We start from the raw sequence: 19456 nt of genomic DNA, 5'->3' as shown, positions 1-19456 counted from the left end.
TGTGTGTGTGTGTGTGTGTGTGTGTGTGTGTGTGTGTGTGTGTGTGTCCATTTTTGATGTAAACATGAAAGGAAAGCTAAGATTAATGGTGTGGCAGGGACAACAGATAAAAGCAGAGCTGTAGGCATGGATGGATTAATGAAAGATTAAGAGCTGCAGCAACACACTTTTTTTTAGCTACCAGTTCAAATAATTTGAGGTATGAAGTGAAAAATAGAAGCTGAACAAATGATTCAGACAGGCTGTTGTCTCAGCAGGTAAAGAGAAGGAATGCCATGGATTTAGCAGAATTTTAGGAGCAGTAAAAGGGACGGCTGAGCACTGTCACGCTGCCTGCTGTACTCACTGTTCCTCCTGCACGTGCAGCTACACACTCTCTCTCACACACACACACACACACACACACGCAGCACATGCTTTTACTGCTTCACGAGATAAATTCACAGAGACTCACTTCAGGCCTGATGAAGAAGAAACTAAAGACACAGCAAACTGAAGCCACTGCTGTGTGGCGAGGATGTTGGAGTACAGAGACCCAAAGAGTGTATTAATTAAATAAAACTGAACTAAATTAGCAAAAGTGTAACAAAACGACGGTGAGGAGGAGCTCCAGCTGAACCGTTAGAAGGGCCAAAGTTTGTAAACAAACGAAATAAACATGGACCAACAAGAATCCATAGCTTGTCCCACACGTCCGTCTTTGATGCTACAGTCATGTAACTGTTTATAAATAAGTGATTTTTATGTCTCAGTTCTTTTCTTCATAGTGCTTTCATTGTGAAGCATTTTGCCATATGTAGCAACAGTCACATGGAGTTTCTTTCCCTCTGGGCTTTATTAGTCACACCCACCGGTTTTATTTGTCTCCACTGGTTTTATTTGTAGAGATTGTGGAAATTGCAAGAAAGCTGAAAAAGTAAATTTATTGAGATTTGCTTTATGTCGGCACATATAGAAATCAATATTATAGATATGATCACCAGCAAATTTAGCAGAACACTATTATCGCGCGTTCCTGCAACAAGCTGCACTGCATCCCCTTCTTTTCTTTTAGCTGCCAAATATATTTTCTTTTAATGAGAAGCTTTTCATGTGAAACTGCTGTCAAATATTGAGATTAGTTTAAGCCTGTCGGTGAAACACATGTTCCAAATCAGACGCGTCCATTATCACATCCAAACTCCAAATTGGTAAACTTGTATTTTTATTGCACATAAAGCAAAATCTTTATTTTTTTTAATAATGAGACATGAGCTGACTAAACCATCTTGTTTGGGGGCTTTAATAGAAACGATATTGTAGTCAGTCAGTGTATACATCATTACAGCTTCCAACAAACTGCATTCTGATAGTTAAAATAGATCCATAATACATTACAGCAGGCGCTGGTTTGTGGAAGTTGCCATGTTGCCCGGTCATTTGAATACAAGCTGAACTGATTGTCCTTAATCAAGTTTTATGTGTGTGGCTAAAGAGCAGAATCAGTACAACAAAGGCAGAGAAGAGGACTTAAAGGCATTCACGTGTCGAGGAGGCGAATAATTTGTGCACCAAGATGTGAAGGGTCATAACCGGTGTTGGGCAAGTTACTTTGAAAAGGTAGTTAATTATGGTTACTTCTTGAAAAAAGTTACTGAGTTACGAGATTCTAAAAGTAATTAATTACTAGGAAAAGTAACCATTTAAAGCGTTACTTTAAAGAATGTCTGTCTCTCTCTCGCCGTCACTCCTGAAACTTGCCCCTCTTCCTAAACAACTAAATGTCAGGATGTTTTTGTTTTGTTTCTTTTTTGCTCATAAGCACAGAGTGCTTGTTAGCGTTGTCCTTCGATGTTAAACGTGACGAAACTATTGAGGAAAAACAGACGTATATATTGTTTATCATGACTCTGGTTTTACGATCAACACAATTAAAACACTGGTATATATCACCTTGTTGCTTTGTCATCTTAAAGTGGTCATGTGATTGTTCAACCCCTGAGCTCCAGGTGTTGTACCAAAAAGTGATCATCTGTCAGAAAGTGATTGCCGTCTGCGCGCAGCTGCTTAAAGCTGTAGCGCCCAGATTACTTACAGCTACTTCCGTGCAGCTGATATAAGCTGCGGTAAGCTGAACACAGCTTCAACCGTCTGTTTGTTAAAAAATAGTAATGTGACCGCATTTTCTTGTTAGTAACGGTAACGGCCTTGTAACAATAGGAATAATAATTAGATTACTCGTTACTGAAAAAAGTAACGCCATTATTCCCATCACTCGTCATAACTACTATGTTTTATCATCCAGCAGTAACCGGCATCTGGATAAAATGTCAGCCTCTTCCTGAGCAAAGTCAGGGCTCCAATGCACAGAAATGTGCATAAACATCCTTATTTATTTCTTATATTGTACTTAATGTCAACAGATTAGACATGCGATCCTTCTGGACAGCTGACCACAAGCCAGAGTTGTTTGTCCTACAGCGGACGATCCATAGCTGAATGCAAATTAAGAGTGTGAGCTGATCTCCACCATTCAATCATACAATCATTCTGTTGCTGCTATTTGCTATTTATTATGTTTCTTTGTCTTTCTTTTGTGCAACATTTTGTTCTGTGCAATATTTCGGCAGATGTGCAATTTCCATCCCTCGACGTATCCTTAACGACCACAGCCCTTCTGCCCTTATTTATTATTTATTATATTTCATTATGATGCCTGGAACACACCCCATGCTTCCTGTAACCCAACATCGTGTATATACTGTACATAGTGTTCTTACTTTTCTTACTTGTATATTCTTTTCTTTACTTTTGCATCTTTGTGGTCTTGCTACCTAATTTCATTGTGCAAGCAACAGTACGATGTCCAAGTCTAAATCCATAGCTATGACTTTCCACATGAACCAGGAGATGGTGAAAACAGAACTCAGCTGACTGCACTCTGTGATCTGCTGATATCTAGATTTTACACACTGTTCCTTTAAATGTCAGGGCGTGGCTCGTTTGATAAATGCAACCTTTTTGCACCCGTGTATGTTACTCGGATCACATCACACACTCTGTAATGTGAAACACTGACTATACCTTAAAGTCACATATAGATTGTTGGATTCAGCACGGCCACATGTTTCCAGCAGAGCCTGTTTGGTGCTTCTGGGGCAATCGGAAGCACAGTGTATGTTTACAGCAGTCCCTCGTTTATTGCGGTTACGTTCCAAAAATAACTCGCGACAGGTGAAATCCGTGAAGTAGCCAGCTTTTTATTTATTTTTTTTACAATTATTATCGATGTTTTACGGCTGTAAAACTCCTCACTACACACTTTATACACTTTCCAGAGACAGGCGAGAACATTTTCACACTTTTCTCTCTTGTTGAAACTCTCAAATTTCAAACCTTCGTAGAAAAAGAAGTCCAGTATTATAGAATGAAACCAAAGATCAAACCTTGTTTTCAGGTCCAGAACATCGTAATAGAGCAGCTGTGAGAGAATTCGGCATTAATGAATCAATGGTACGGAAGTAGAGGAAGCAAGAAGAATGAGTTGAGTAAAGTTTGACTTATCTGACTGTTTTGTTTTGCTTAATTATAATCTGAAAAATATGGTAATTGCTACCTTCCTTTAGTCCAACTTTTTGTGCGATGGCATCTTCCCCTCCCTTTTGGGTGCTACCGCAGGTGCCTTTGACGGTGCAAAACATTTCATCGACATTGTTGTGTTTGTTGGGGAGAAAACAAACATACAGGCTGTGCGATATGACCAAAATCTCATATCCCGATAAAAGACATTTATCGTAAATTCTGTGAATCTCAGGCAGCTCGACTTGCGTGAAGTGTTTTCATCTGGGCGTCGTGTACCTGGAGTCCAGTGTTTTCCAGAAACCTTAGAACAGGCTTTTCCCCGCAGCACATAAAGGTTTCTTTTTTTTTAGCACCTGACGGCTCTTTTCAGCTTCTCATCTGTAAACACTCTGCATACAATTACACGTGATTCAGGTTATTTTGAAAAATCTCAAAAGAATCTTCAGCTTTATTGTGAAAGGTCTATGTGCATAATAAGCAAGCAAACCGTCGTTGTTGCTAACAACAACACATAAAAGCAGTCGCTGGTCCGTCCGCAGTGTGGTTATATTAAATATAAGAGAAAGAACAGAGTACTTTGAGAAATGAATTCTATAGTGACCATCAAAACGATGAAAAACATATTGCCGTAAACAGTTTATCTTGCGACACCATGAAATAAACCATAGTGTAAAATGAAACGATAGACGTTTTCATATCGTCATCGGATATATATCGATATATCGAACAGCCCTAGTACAGCACTTCAGAGTCGCACTGCTAGCCATCGAAGATTTATGTAAATTTGACCAGCTGAACGCATTCTGTACTGACCGGAGACACGGAGGAGATTGATTGACAATGGTCTACAGCCAATCAGGACGCAGAACACAATGCGCTGTTTTTATTTTTTTTAAAAAATGCATGCAAAATTGCACACAAAATAAATCTGCGAAACAGCGAGGCCACGAAAGGTGAACCGCGTTACAGCGAGGGACCACTGTACATTCATTACACATTCACATGTTTGAAATTGTAATCATGTATTTGGAGTGCTACCTATATTTCCTCAGACACATAGAAGAACATCCAGACAACAGTGTCACAGCATTTCCTCTTGCACAGAGCACAGCAGAGAGCCGTCCATTAAGCAGAAGGAAAAGGGCCTCAAAACAGAGCTGCTGTGAGTCTCTGGTTATCCCAGTCACATGAGCAGAAATGTTGCTGGGACAAATCAGAGTTATTAAAGAGTAGGGGTTTATAAATTCTAAGAAATGCATTTATCATTGAGGTGAACAGATGTCATATGCACAGTTAAGCAGGTTACCTCCTCTAACAGGAAAAAATATCAGCCAGATATCAAACAGAGCTGCCAGCTCTTTACACCATGGACTCACCCAGACCACCACCAAAGACGACACAGGTGTGATTTTGTATATAAATAAAGACAACTGTCATAAACAGCATAAAGATGGTGAGAAATTAACACACAGGTCTCCAAAAAACCCAAAATAAACCTGCTTATTGCCATGCAGAGTTCCTCGCCACTCTGAGCCAGAAAAAAACCCCGATTAACTTTCAAAAGTTGCACGTGCCATGTACCTACCCAGCTGTATGAATAATGTATGCATGTTGCCGTGTGTGTGTGTGTGTTTACATGCATGCCTCGTACGAGCGCACGTGTGTGCGTCTGTGTGGGGATAAGCGGAGTGAAGAGAGCTGGATTAGGAGCAGTGAGGGCAGATGGAGCCGCAGAAAGCAGAGGACAGTTTGGGACGCCTCAGTATGCGACATCAACAGGGGATTGTCGCTTTGTGTTGTTTTTGCGCATGCGCACGTGTGATTCTCAGAGTATCATTGGGCACGCACGTGTTCCTGTGAGTGCTGCCTCATGCCCTGACCCCTCCCCTCTGTGCTGTCTGAGTCACGGCGTGTTCTTGATACAAGTGCTCACACACACACGGCTTCGCATAGCCTGGAGTCGGGGAGCTGAAATAGAATTTGGTGTGTGTATGTCTCAAAATTAACCGCAGTGCAAAGCCTTTGAATGTTTCAGCAGGCAGTTAGCTTTTATCAGAGCAATTCAGCTAATGTCTGCAAAGCAGAATTGCAACTGAGTGATTGGATGTGTGTTTGAAGAAGTTTGCATGCAGAAGTTTGTGTGATTACAAGAATTTCTGTGCTTTTCTTTTTTCTTCTGTGCTTAGAATAACCTCGTATGTTTGTAATGCAGAACTGAGATCAGTGCTTTCATATCGCTCTCAGCTAGTTGGATGGGGGGGTGGATTGGCATTTCATAGATTCTGACTCCAATATCAAAAGTAAATTCTTTTAAACTCCTTATCGAGCCCACTTCAGTTCAGCTTTCATCATTTATGAGTAAAAGTTGAAAATAAGAATAGAAGGCAGTGATTTAAGATGTCTGGGATGCTGAGATATCGTAACACATGCAATATCCGTGCATATTGGAACAGGAATTGCAGTGAAGGCAGGTTCCAAATTTTTTGACCCTTTGCAGTCATTTCCCTGAAGTTTTTCACTTTAGTTTATTGTTGCCTATAAGTCAAAGTGGCAGTGGAGCCTTTGAATAGCTGAGACACGTGGAAGTCTTTGGAATGCAGAGATAATAAAATAGTTTTGTTTGGTCTTTTTTTCCACACACAACTCAGAAAACAATGTAGGAATTGAGAATTTGTAAGCAGAAAAAACTAATGGCAATGATGGCGGAAAAATTAGCTCCAGTGTATGAAATGAGTTGGTTGACACTGACTGGAGATGACTCACCGCTCATTCAGTGTTACACTTCCCCCACTTGAAATGCCTTTGAAACGTCAGCACAAAGGATGAATGACAGCATTAAAACCATGCTTTGTTTAGAGGTGTTTAAAGGCTCAACCTTTGCCAGGTTTGCCACCTCCAAAGTCTCTGAGATTCAAAGACAGTTATATTTCAGAGTGGTACCTGCATCTGTTTTAAACAGTCTTTGGTGTATTAGACCCAGAGCAGAACAAATTAAAACAGAGTGCATTAAATATTTTACCTGTACTGATACATCCCAAGAGTCTCATTGAGTCACTGGCAAAACATTTTTGTCCACCTGTGGTTCCCACCATGATGTTCCTGTTTGTGTAAAATGTAAAAAGGTGGATTTCTACATATGATATTTAATTGGTGTCAGTATTTTTGCTGTAGTTTATCATGGCTGAATGCAGGCACATCATCACGACACACTGTTATGAAGAGAATCATTTCTGCTGAGAGGAGCTCATGTCCTTCAGATTTTTCAGCTCCAAAGACAGCACAGTTCTCTGGGTGCTATTGCTAGGAAAGAGCACTGATGGTGGCATTGCTCTGTGCTCTTGCGATTGCTATAGGCAGTCAGACTTAAAGAACATTTCTGTGCAGCTTGTTTTGGACATGAAAGCCTGCACTAGATTTAGCTTTTCTACTCTTTTACCTGTGTATCTTTTTAGTCAGTGGAATCTCTGGTTTCACATTTCTCCTTTGAAAAATGCTCTTTTCCTGTTTTATTCATTGATGAGTATTTTTTTTTTATCCTGACGTTTATATCAAACTGCATGGCTCTTTACAGCTTCCTTCATATTTTAGTAAAAGATTGAGCTTTTTGTAATTTTGTAGTGCATGTGTGCGCAGCTGTTTAAAATAGTTGTTCTTACACTAAAATAAATGAGTTTAAAACAAGCAACAGAATCAACCATTGAATTCTGGGATAGATTGGGCCACGAAGGATACACCTGACCCATCCTTCAAATCTAGGAAGAAGGAGGACGCATTTGGAGGAGTCTTCAAACGTGGACAGCCTTCGTCGCGTCGCTGTCATGTAATCGGCCTATCAATGTGGCCTCCGAAGAATGCGGCCCCTGAATTTGGACACAGCTACGATACCTAAGATTGCTGCTTCTTCTTCTTTGGCGTTTAACGGCAGCTGGCATCCTTGTAGATGCATTTCTGCCATCTTCTGTTTCAGTCCGTTATTACACTCTTAAATCCTACTACCTATTCCTGCGTCTTTCTGGATCTTACAAAGCTTCAAACAACTCGTCAACTATTAAATTAGTCGTCAATAATTTTGCTAGTAATCGTGACTAGTCATGGCAGCCCTACCTGTAATTTAATTTTAGCACGAAGGTTATCTATCATATGACATCCTGTGTCAAAATCAAGTATTAAAAGCTACTGTGCAGTTTGGTTTTTAGGTACTTGTGCCTCACATGCCTGCAGCGTCACTGTGAAGAACAGAAGACAGATCAACAGCCTGTAGGGCAAACATAAAGAGAGATGTCGCAGCAGTGACACCCTATGACCTCCCTCTTAACATCAGTAAGACTTAGCAGGTGGTGCCGGATTACGAGCATTCCTATATTGACAGAGGCAGAAAGAGAAAATTAGCGCTTTGAAGTTCCAGGGTGTTAACAATACTTAGAACATGTTATAAGATCTGCACTCAGGAACTGAAGACACAGCTGTGAATTTGTTATCCAAGCTTTACTCAGGCCTTGAGCATTTCAGTCCACTCTACAACTGGAGAACATTCACTCGCTGTCTTCTACAACAGAGTCGCTTCTCTTAACCTCCACGCTTCAGCATTTGTCTTTAGGGAACGTTCCACCAGAGCCGCAGAAGACAGTATTCAACTGTTGCCACAGGATTATTGGTCCACATCTTGAATAGAGTGAAATTCACATGTTAAAAAAAACAACAGAAAAAACAGTTGCATGTTGTTCTTTAAACATTGACCTTGAACTCTCAAGTCTTCACCATTTATATCAAATATACAGATTAAAGGAGAAACCACCATGAAAAGGTCTCAGTGACGGATTGGGCCACAGCTTTGGTATTGATTCTTCAGATCTCTGGGATACAGTTCCCCCAGGAGAGCTTAAATAAGCTATTTCCTTATGGATTGTTTTGAAGGTGATTGAGATTGACCAGTGCAATCTATTCAGATCAATCTGCTGCCCATCACCTACCTTCCTGTCTACTGTAGATTTAAATTGATAGATTCTGTAAAAAATTCCATAAACAACAACACAATATCTGACTGTTCCACTGCTATTTATTGAAAAATCATGACTGTAAACACTTGGACATTGAAGTTCTGATAGTTGGTCCTATTTCTTTCAGAAACACATGCACCCTGGTGTTTCATTGTTGAGGTTCTTGAGGTTATTCTAAAAGGGGATGGTTTTGTCTACACCAAATCTGTCTATTATTACTCTGGCAAACAACAGTCTTTGTCTCTTCTATTTAGAGCACATTATTCCAGATGGCCTTGCCTTTGTTTTTCACATTCATCTGCTTTCGTTTTCCTTTTGGACAGCAAAGGATTTGTCCCAGCGTGCTTCCAGTGTTTTAGTTTTGCTGCCTCTTTTTTATTGTTGAAATGCTTTGATACCAACGGTTTTGAAGAGTTCCTCTGAGTTACTTGGATGGAATTTTGGATTTGGCATTCTCAGTAAAAATGTTTGGTATAAGAATAGTTTTATGGCAGGCGTATCTAGCGACAGCTTTGGCACTGTAATCTGCCAGTAGCAGCAGCTCCACCCAACCCAAGCCGTAGGTGTAGCCTTCTCTGTCAGTAAACTCTACATGTATAAAGTCTAATTTACATTATGGAGCCCTACTCTTAACTCACATAAATGTAATACTGTCTGTGAAGCTGGGTTTAAGAAATAAATGTTTAAGCTTTAAGTTTTAAGAACATGTTTAACGCTTTCTTGTGCCAGTACAGAACATTACGTCACCGGTTGGTTGGCTGGTTGCGACTTATAGACTTACATTAGTTTACGTTAGCTAACTAGTGACAGAACTGATAACACTATGAAAAGTAATTGACCAAAGTATGAGAACACGAATTATGAGTCCAGTCCAGTTTATTGTTCAGATGAACACCAAGGTATCTGTAGCTGTCCACAGCCTCGATGTCCATCCTTGGATGTTCAGTGGTTGCAGTGGAGGATGCTTGTGCCTGCGGAAGTCTACCACCAGCTCCTTTTACTAGTGTTTACTAGTGTCCTTTTACTAGTGTTGATCTGGAGGTAGTTCAGCTGGCACCACTCCACAAAGTCTTGGGTCAGTCCTCTGTACTCCTTGTTGTGTCCATCAGTGATGAGGCCGACTATTGCAGAGTCGTCAGAGAACTTATGCAGGAAGCACTGGTTGGAGTTGTGGGAGAAGTCTGCAGTGTAGATGGTGAAGAGGAACGCAGCCAGAACCGTTCCCTGTGGGGCCCCCGTACTGCAGACGACACTGTCCGACACACAGCCCTGAGTTCTCACATACTGTGGTTGGTCGGTGAGGTAGTCCAAAATCCAGGTTGTGAGGTGATGGTCCACACCTGAGTTCTCCAGCTTGTCCTTCAGGACCATGGGAAGAATGGTGTTGAAGGCACTGGAGAAATCAAAGAACATGATTCTCACAGTGCTTCCAGCGGTCTCCAGGTGAGCGAGGGAACGATGTAGGAGGTGAATGACGGCATCATCCGCTCCAATGCCAGGCTGGTAGGCAAACTGAAGTGGGTCCAACAATGAGCTCACCAGGTGCCGAAGCTGAGCCAGGACCAGCTGCTCCAGGGTCTTCATCAGGTGGGATGTCAGAGCCACCGGCCTGTAGCTGTTGAGGTCCTTGGGGCGTGAGGTCTTTGACACTGGTACAACATAGGAGGTTTTTACAGAGCTGTGGGACTCTCCCCAGCCTCAGGCTCAGGTTGAAGAGGTGCTCCATCACCTCACACAGTTGGTCTGCGCAGGACCTGACGACCCTTGAGCTGATGCCATCACGATCATGGCTAAGCTGGAAACCTGGACCCTCCGTGACTACATGAAGTACCTTCTGAAGGTCTACTAGAAGGTGTGAATGGAGCATTATGGGCAATCCCTACTTGCTGCCATCACGAAACCAACCAGTTGATCTACACCACAGCAGCAGTGATCACTGAGATGAGGCTACAAGCTGAACAGCAACAAGGAGAGTAGACTTTATATCTCAAGATTCAGTTATGCTTCCTTATTTTATACAAGTAAATATGTAGTCCTTAGTGTGGCAGTTTTCAGTCCTGTAGGAAATAATTAGGAAGGACACCAGCACTGCAACATGAGTACCCAGCACTGATAGTGACATAACACTGCCTCTATCTGTGTGTGTTTTTTGTGTAACCACCAGAGGAAAGCAACTGTATGACCCTTCCACAGTCACAGAGGTCAGACCTCTGCATCATTTTTTTAATGCTGCAGAGACAATGACACCATGAAGGCTTTTTAAAAAGTTATCAGTGTGGGCAGATGCATACTGTAGCAACACATTCCTGCGTCAGGCGGGTTACCTAGTGTGTCTAACAGCAGAGTCAGACATAAAACTGAACAACTGCTCTGTCAACAGTAAACTAAATGTACAAGTATCACCACAGTTTTCTATAAAAACCTTTTCAATGCTGTTTCCAGCTCTTCAAGTCAGCGACGCAGCTGACAGATAGCTGACGCTGTGGAATTTACCTTGAGGTGTTGCTAAAACTGTCAGTGGTTTGTTGGAGCCTAACAAAAAGGGTGACATTGTCAGTAAAAAGAAAGACGTTAGCAGAGGTGGGGAACTAAAGGAGAGGAATGGCAGACAAAAAGACACGATGCAAGATAGACAGACATAAATGGAAATATTCTATTCAATAAAAGTTACATTTTATGCATCATTTGAATGCAGAATCATTGAAGAACTGTTTTTAAGAGAGAAAGAAAGATGAACAGTAAAGTGGGGAGCAAATATAACGCTACCTGAACTGAAGTGACTTTTGCAATTCTTAATGGACATTTCTTCCTCACCTTGTAAAGAAACGCATGGGAGTTTTTGCTGTTGTGTACATCAAGGACTTCTCTGTGTAGTACAGTGTACCCTCTGTGCCAGCACTGATGTCCTCGTATCCACTCTTGCCACTCTAGTTAAGCTAATAATAAATGTTTAATAGGTTAGTATTTTTTCCTCTCAAACAAATCCATTTGATGCATAAATTGCATTAACTACTTAATTTCATTGGTAGTTTTGTGGCTCTGCAGCATTCCCTCCTTTCTGTTGGTGGTTATTTTATTTAAAAGAGCATGTATTATGTGTACCGCCTTGTTGTTTTTGGATGCTGTTTTATTGTTCAGGGTAACACAAAGTGCAGATTGTCTGGTGGGAATGGGTTAGTGATGATTGGATCTTCTTAAACTGAAAAAGATGAATTAATTGCATTATTAGATTTTGCAAACTGAATAAGCAAATATTCTGTTTGCTCACCAGGAGGAAGAAGGTGATGTCCTTTCATTTCAGTGTGCCACATCAGGACTACAATTATGTTGCCGTTGTTTCTCCCTCTTTTTAACAAGTCTTAAGCTTCGTGAAACAGTTTGTTTTTTCACCTCATCAGCTGTCCTAAGGGCTAACATTTTTGGATATAACCCGTGTTGATTGGTTTATTTATTTTATCAGGATTTAGTTTTAACTCTCTTCCTAGCAAATGTCATAATTCTAAGACTTTTCTAAGAATTTCGTCATGAGGAGTTAATCTTAGTACAAGGACGCTTTGTGAATACAAGCCGTGGTTGTATTAGTCTGTTTAACAGTCCATCAGTCTATTTACAGCCACAGTCATTCAATGAAAAAACAAGATTTGGAGACTGCGGCATGACTGAGATTACTGCCAGCATTTACAAGGAACCTGACATTTTGTTGCCTGTTTTAAAAAAAACAAAAAACAAAAAGAGACCATACTGTAGTTACAGACCAGCAAGATGCATCTATAGGCTGCATGTGTGCAAGGCAAAAACACACATATGCTTGTTAGGCAACATACAAATAAAATACTAGAATTTCATTCATGCAAGTGAGAGAACATTTCCTCACGTTCTTTCTCAAATTTGCTCCAGAAACCAGCAACATGACAGACGTGATGGAAACGTGTAGTTCAGAGGAACTTCTTGTACCTAACGTACAGTATTCGAAAAGCTGGAAATTAGCTATAGCACTGACTAAACTAGGGTATGCACCTGCTGTTTAGCAGTGTAAAATTCAACATTATAAAAACTCTATTAGCCAGTGCAGTTTTTGTCTCCATTGGCTTCATGTTTCAGGCCACAGGTTTCTGCTTGTCTCATACCCAGAATCACCATTTACTTTATAGTAAATCAAGAAAACACAATTAGTTCCACTTGGAGTTGGACATCTCCCTCTTAATTTTAGTGATGTGGTTTTATAGATCTACAAGTCAGTCGACCGCTTTTACCCTGATCTCTCATACTTCTCTCCAACTATTGGGTGAATTGCCATGAAAATTTGGCATTTACATTCTCCGGAATATTAAGTCTTATCACTTTGAGGTTGACATTTCCCTGACATTTCCCTTTGGTGAAACCAGCAAGCTTGAAATGTCTTGAAAAATAATAGCTTAAAGCAGACCATAATAAATTTGATTGAAGACACACATGATCCCCTCAGGATAAATGTTATCACTCTGGTAGTCCCCGACTTCCCCGACTCCCCGACTTATCTGGACCTATCATTACTTCAGCATTCTCGTTTGCCAAACACTGATTTGTTTTGTTTAATGGTAATTACCTAGTTTTGCCACACTAAAATGTCAAAGCAAGCTGTTGTGCGCATTATCAAAATGTTGACATCAATTCATATAAAAACTTCATGCTTAGTTGCTTTTTTTTTTTTTTTAAAGTTTAACTGCTGCTGTCAATAAAAGGCACCAGAGCTGATCAGTCGTAGATGTGTCTAATATGTTTAGCCTTTACTGCGGACGACATGCTAGGAGTGCACATTTTGCACTCTCATATAAAAACAGGTCCTGTGATTTATTGTCACAATAGCTAACATAAATGGAAACATGTGGAAGCCAAAAGAAAAGTCATCTTTATCATTATTTTTATTTAAATTAGCGGGAACTCTCCTAGGCAGCTTTCTTTAAGTACTCTTCAGGAAAAGTTCGACAGGCTTCTAGAAAGGCATCCAAAGCTCTTCTCTGGATGTTGGCCACCTTCGTGGTCCTTTCTCCACACTGCTTGAATAATGTTGTGCTCCAGGCTCTATGGAGGGCAAAAAAACACGCACTGGAGCACTATCCAGGTGTGCTTTTACTGCATTGAAAGTGTGTTTGGGATCATTGTTGTGGTGAAAAATGAAGCTGTTGCCAATCAGATGGGCTCCAGATGGTACTGCATGGTGATTCGGAATCTGATGGTATGTTTTTATGTTCATAATTCGAAGAAGAAGAAGAAAAAAACGGAACAACAAATAAAGTCATGTCATTATTATGTAAGCAGTTTGCGTTTTTGAGAATGACAGAGTCGTGGATATTGGTTAAAGTGGGACGTACAGTAACCTGTGGAGTCAGAAGGTCCTGTATGAACGTGCAAGATATTAAATGACAATATTTTATTTTGAAACAGAATATTCATTTAAATAAAAGTTTGACAAATAAATTTGCATGCTGTCAGTTATAGTTCTGCATCTCTAAAGTCAAAGCAATCCATCAGTTGGAAAGGCAAAGTCAGTTTATAAGTCATTCTCTTTCATGGTCGGCCTTTAATGTTAAAGCTGCTGGAAGTGAAACTGGGAAAACAGCAAGAAGAAATAATGAGCAAATGAAAGCGTTACTTATGTATTTATGGTTTGTTGTGGAGCTTGTTGTTTGGCTCTTCTGCCTCAGATGAACCCTGCTTGGGATCATTCAGCTACACCCTCCCAGGTAAATTTGAACCAGCTACAACTTATGATTTCACAAGGAGCAAAAAGAGATCACAGACAAGGCTAATTCAATTGATGAGATATCTAGCATCTCTGTGTCCTCATAAGACTTCGCTTGGCTCTACTAGGGAGACTGCATCAGACTGCTGTTATGTAATCAAGTTAGCATTAAAGCTTAAGTGAGTTTGGATCCAGAGAGGCAACAGTTATTTTTTTTTTCCTCTTGGGGAACGAAATAAAAAGGGCAAAGTAGAAGGATGCTAGCAAAGAGGTCATGCACCAGAAAAGTGACAGGAGTCAAATGTAAAAATATCAGCAGGAACGACAGGTGACAGAGCCGGAGAGGGAGAAGAGGGAAAGTTGCGCTGAAGAAACGCGTAACGTGAGTAATAAAGCAAGGACAGGAAGAGACAGAGAGAGGTTGTACAAGGTAAATCTGGGCATGACGAGTTGTGTTGTGATGACAGAGAGCATGACACTTAGGGGGGAGGAACTACACCATGCCGTGCAGACATGGAGGGAGGGAGGGGAGGCTGGACGAGAGCAACTAGAAAGAAGGGAGAGCAAGAGGGAGGCAGGCTGGTGGAGGGAAATAAACAGAGTGGCCGTTCGTCCCAGCAGCCAGTCTGAGGCACACAGCTACTAGTGAAGTCTGTTTCAGTTGATTGCAGCAACTCAAGCTCAGTTCTTTTGCATTTGTCTGGGATCAACTCGTTGCTGAGTTCAGTGGGAGGCTTATAGTCGGGGATTTGAGGTCTGCAAACACAGCTTGTGTTCATGTGAACCAGGCTGAGTGGGACACGTGCAGTAACTTCCTGGGAGGCTGGATCAGCAGACGGTGCTGCTGGGCTGCATCATCTCCTGCTGATATTCCTTCAAAAGGAGCAACATGCATATCTTACAGCCGTACTGCATAAACAGGTTGGTGTGATTGCGGGAATGCATTTCTCTGCGAATGCGTGTATGTCTGTTGGAAGTGGGTGTGTGCTCTGCTGGCATCTGTGCCCCCTGTCACATGCTCATAACAGATTAAGTATGAGAGGTCTGTGTGTGTTGAGTCCTGTTTATGGTCTTCGCTATCTGTAAACCAGTTTATTAGTCACAAATTCATAACAGTAGTCCAGAAATTTGATTTCCAAGGGATGATTGCATTAATTTACTTTCATCTGATGAAATGTCTGAAATCTGAAAGGATGTTAGTGATTCTGTAAGCCTTGCTAGTTTAATAATAAATCTGTTGTGAGTGCATGTACCACATCCAGATCATTCAACTGATGCCCCAGGACAGAGCTCTAGACCAGCTCCTGTGTCTGTCTTTGCAACCACATAATTGTTTCTATTTTCACAAAATGTATGTTATATTTTAACAGAAATGCACTTTGGATAGTTTCTATTTATTTCTTTGTCAAAGGGAATCTCATTAAGGCAAAGGTTCTATTTAAAGCTGCCGTAGCATGGATGCCAAGTAGCTTGTTACAAGAGTAGTAACATTAACAAATCAGCCTAAGACTGCTTGTTCAACTAACTCACAAAGTTATCAATTAATTAATTAGGTAGTTATAGTGTTTAAAATCTAACGAAGATGGTAATGGTTTAAACAAGCTCATTAAGGGTGTCACAAGAACCGATCATTACAATACGTTTTGAGACCAAAAGCCAGGGCAGAAAATCCTCAGAACTCCCGGGGACATCTATAAGAAAGTTGTGTACACCCACACACAGTGAAAACTACTGTCATTGGAAGATGGGCTAGTCCAACTGTCGCAGTATCTCTGTCCCAACTCATTGATAAGAATGGCAGTCAAAGTTGGGTATGGTGATATTTGATATGCAAAAGACAATATGCGAAAATGCTGCCCTGCTTTTCAGAGCAATTAAGGCTCATTTTCAATTCAGTGTGACGCACCTGCAAGAGATCCATTGTAAGGACTCAAGCTGACTGAGTTTCAGCTCAACATGTAAAATGATCTGTGCATTTCTTTTTATCCTAAAATTATCCAAAAATGCGTGTTACCGGTTTGTCTGGCAACAAAATAAATGTTCCCATTTTAAAGTAACATCCTGCTACCATCCTGTCAGGCATTCAGACAAACTCATTAACGGGTTTATGTTTAAGGACACATTGGTTTGGTATGAAAGTAGATATTAAGAATGATTTTGGTACGCAAATCAAACGCAAAGATTTGTGCTCTGATAATTGTCATATATGACTGATTGTTTGCTCTAGCAGTCGCCTTTTGCATAGATTTGCAGCTTACTGAGATTCACAACATATCAGGTTTTTCTCATTGATAAATGGCAGACACCACAACAACTTGCTAAAAAATATATGTATAAATACAAAACTGTAATTGTTCACCCTTCTTCTCTATAACCACCATGGAGACCACTGAGGGCTGGACGTCTTCAGCCTGTTCTGTTCTGCTGCCCCCATAGCGGTCAGGAATAAATGGTTGCAGCTTTATGATTGCAGTTTTCAAAAGACGTAAACTTCCTCTCCCCTGTGGATTGTCATTTTTTTAAGTTGGATTTGGATTTCAAGTAGCGCTAAATCATTCTCTGGAAATTTTTCCAAACCTCACCAACTTGCACATTTGAGTTATTCCTTCACATTGTAGAAAATGTATACAAGAGCTGTCAACACTGACATAAACTCCAGTTCAGTTTACATTGATCAGCTACCAGAGCAGACAGTTTCCCACCATGTTACTGCCTCACCATGTGCACTGCTTTAAAGATAATATGTTTCATGGACCGTGAAGAGCAGCAAGAACTGAAAAAGAGACGTCAGAGGATTTTTTTTCTTTTCTTTTTTTTAGGTTGGAAGAGCAAAGTGGATTTGACAGCCAGTGAGCAGGGGGAAGGAGGGACGACAGTGGTGTTACCTAATAGTGTTGATGGAAGTTGAGGGAGGAGAAGAGGAAAGAGGTGGGGCGGAGGGAAAGACAGAAATCACTGGGAGGATCGAGGGAATATAGCAGTAGCTGTGAGTCGACAAAGTGACAGTGGTTTGGAGAGAGAGCTTTTAAAGAGACAGAGAAAATGGGAATGTGAGGGGTGTGGAGCAAACAGCCAAACATGTGGATAGATGGGGGGGAAGGGAGGGGGGGATGGAGAGAGTGTGGTAATCCAAATCTGCTGCAAATAACAGAATTTGTCATGTGAGCGTGATAAAGGAGAAGGATACAAAATTATAGAAAGAGACAGAAGGTGGGGATGAATGGTGCATGTGCAGTCTTTAAGTGGAGAGGATAGAGTGGAGTGGCCTTCATTTCCATGCATGGGAAGCATTGGTATGATTCAGTTTTGAATCCGTGACCAGAGTTTGTCAGTAATCCCCCAAAAGTGTTGGAAGTTAAACTTTGTTGCCTATCAGTTTCGTTTGTCCAGCCATTCATAGTATGCTAACATGTGCAGAATGCTTGCAGTACAAACTGACATTAGAGCCCGCCATAAATGACGCGACAACACTCGGTAATTTGTAAACCATCCTGTTCTTATTCTATCGTTTTATTTGTTTGTTTTTAAACCGGTCATTACCGTGTATGGTCAAGTGTTTGATCTGTGCCATTATCGACTAACACTACTCAAGCTAGCTTGGGTAGCATAGTTCGTCAAGTAAGGTTAAACAAGGTAAGAATTTTGCCTAGCAACAAAAAGGAAATGGGCTCAAACCAAAGTCTATTTGCAGAACAAACTCAATAGTGCAGCGAAATAACAAGATTCAAATATACCAGCCTGTTTCTGCTGTAACCATAGACGAGGCTGAAGTGGCGTTTGAAGAGACTGTGCTGTATTTGTTTACCATGCATATTGTGGTGGTTTGGATTGCTAATTAGCACCACGCTCAACCATGACTTTAGCAAATTTATTACCAGAACTCATTTTGGGACCACGTGTTGAACATATTTCAAAACAAGCAAGACAAGGAGACACTGAGATCTTGAAAGATCTTAGAAATTAAAAACATTTTCTTCTTTTTTATTACTTAGTTTTTGTTAAAGGTTTTACGTATTTTAACAGAAAAGGAAAACAACAAACAACCAAAAACAACAATAATAAAACAAGCAGTCGACTGAAAAGCACAGCTTTTTCCCACAAAGCAATTCTGGCAGTGAGAACATGACTTTATATCCATGAATTGACAGCACATATACAGATGTAAGAGCAGCCTCGGAGAGGCATGCAAGAGTTTATATAGATGTGGGTAGGCACAAACAGGAGAAAGGAAGAAAAAAAATTCTAATTTCGGATATATTTCAACCACTTGTCCCATCTTGTGGTATAAATATTAGCTTGCAGCCTTAACAAAAAGGTAAGTTTTTCCATTTTATGAATCTCCTCAACAACGCTCAACCAGTCGACCAGAACAGGGGGGTCAGTACAGACAAGTACAAAAGGACATCGTCAGCTATTTTGTGTTCTCTTGAATTAACTACGACCCCATGAATACTATTATTTTCTCTTATTGCCTGTGCTAAAGGTTCAATGTAAAGAGCGAAAAGAGTCTGAGACAAGTGACAACCTTGACGAGTAGATCTTTAGAAATTAAAAACATTTTCATAGCAAACTAACAGCTCTTATATAATGTCAAGTGTCAGACTGGTTACCCAGCAAACCAAATGTAAAATGTAAGTCTGTGCTATGACTGCAGACCAACATATTTATGGAGAGGATTCCTTTAAATATCTAAAATGCAGCATAGTTTCCACGTTTCTCTACCAGTTTTTCTAGCAGTGTTATCTTATGTCTTTTTTAATGTAGTTAATTACAAAAAAAAAAACGGAAACTGTCTTTGCATTATCTGGATTGGAAAAAGAAATCTTATTAATGATTTTTTTTTTCCTGAAGCTGCTATAATGTTATCTTTTTTTAATCACTTATGTCTTTTTTCCCTTCCACCCTCTTCTCCTCCACCCTCCCAGATGGCCAGATGTGCCGAAAAGGAAGAGAAAGAACAGCCAGTGCTCAGTGAAGAGCATGTCCGGTAACTAACTTTATTATCTCTGCCTCACTCGTGTTGTTTGTGTCACCCCCCACATGGAAGTGAACACAATTCAAAGCATATTTCCTCTAAGACGATGTCTTTTGATGTACTGCTGGATTCGGCCAGTGATTGGTTTAAATCCGTGACTCGGCAGCTCCCCTGGGTTTTCAGTGGTGTCCTTATTGTCAG

The 19456-nt window shown here is 40.6% G+C and overlaps 1 protein-coding gene across 8 annotated transcripts in view; it reads left to right on the top strand.

Moving 5' to 3' along the window:
* The window catches only part of LOC102296139 (thyroid hormone receptor alpha), a 121867-nt gene that overhangs the window by 87372 nt on the left and 15039 nt on the right, over positions 1-19456 (top strand). For 6 of the 8 annotated variants that reach the window (XM_014340302.2, XM_005942983.3, XM_014340301.2 and 3 more), the window contains one exon: positions 19206-19267. In XM_014340302.2, the coding sequence (XP_014195788.2) occupies positions 19206-19267 (62 nt within the window). Of the gene's footprint in view, positions 1-9983; positions 15202-19205; positions 19268-19456 lie in introns of those variants that run through there. The other 2 variants (XM_014340304.2, XM_005942984.3) reach the window with 1 other exon arrangement.

The sequence above is a fragment of the Haplochromis burtoni genome, unplaced genomic scaffold, assembly GCF_018398535.1.
Source record: "Haplochromis burtoni strain Fernald_Lab_line unplaced genomic scaffold, NCSU_Asbu1 Contig_349, whole genome shotgun sequence".
NCBI lineage: Eukaryota > Metazoa > Chordata > Actinopteri > Cichliformes > Cichlidae > Haplochromis > Haplochromis burtoni.
The sequence above is the reverse complement of the archived record's forward strand: the minus strand, read 5'-3'. Positions and strand labels throughout refer to the sequence as shown.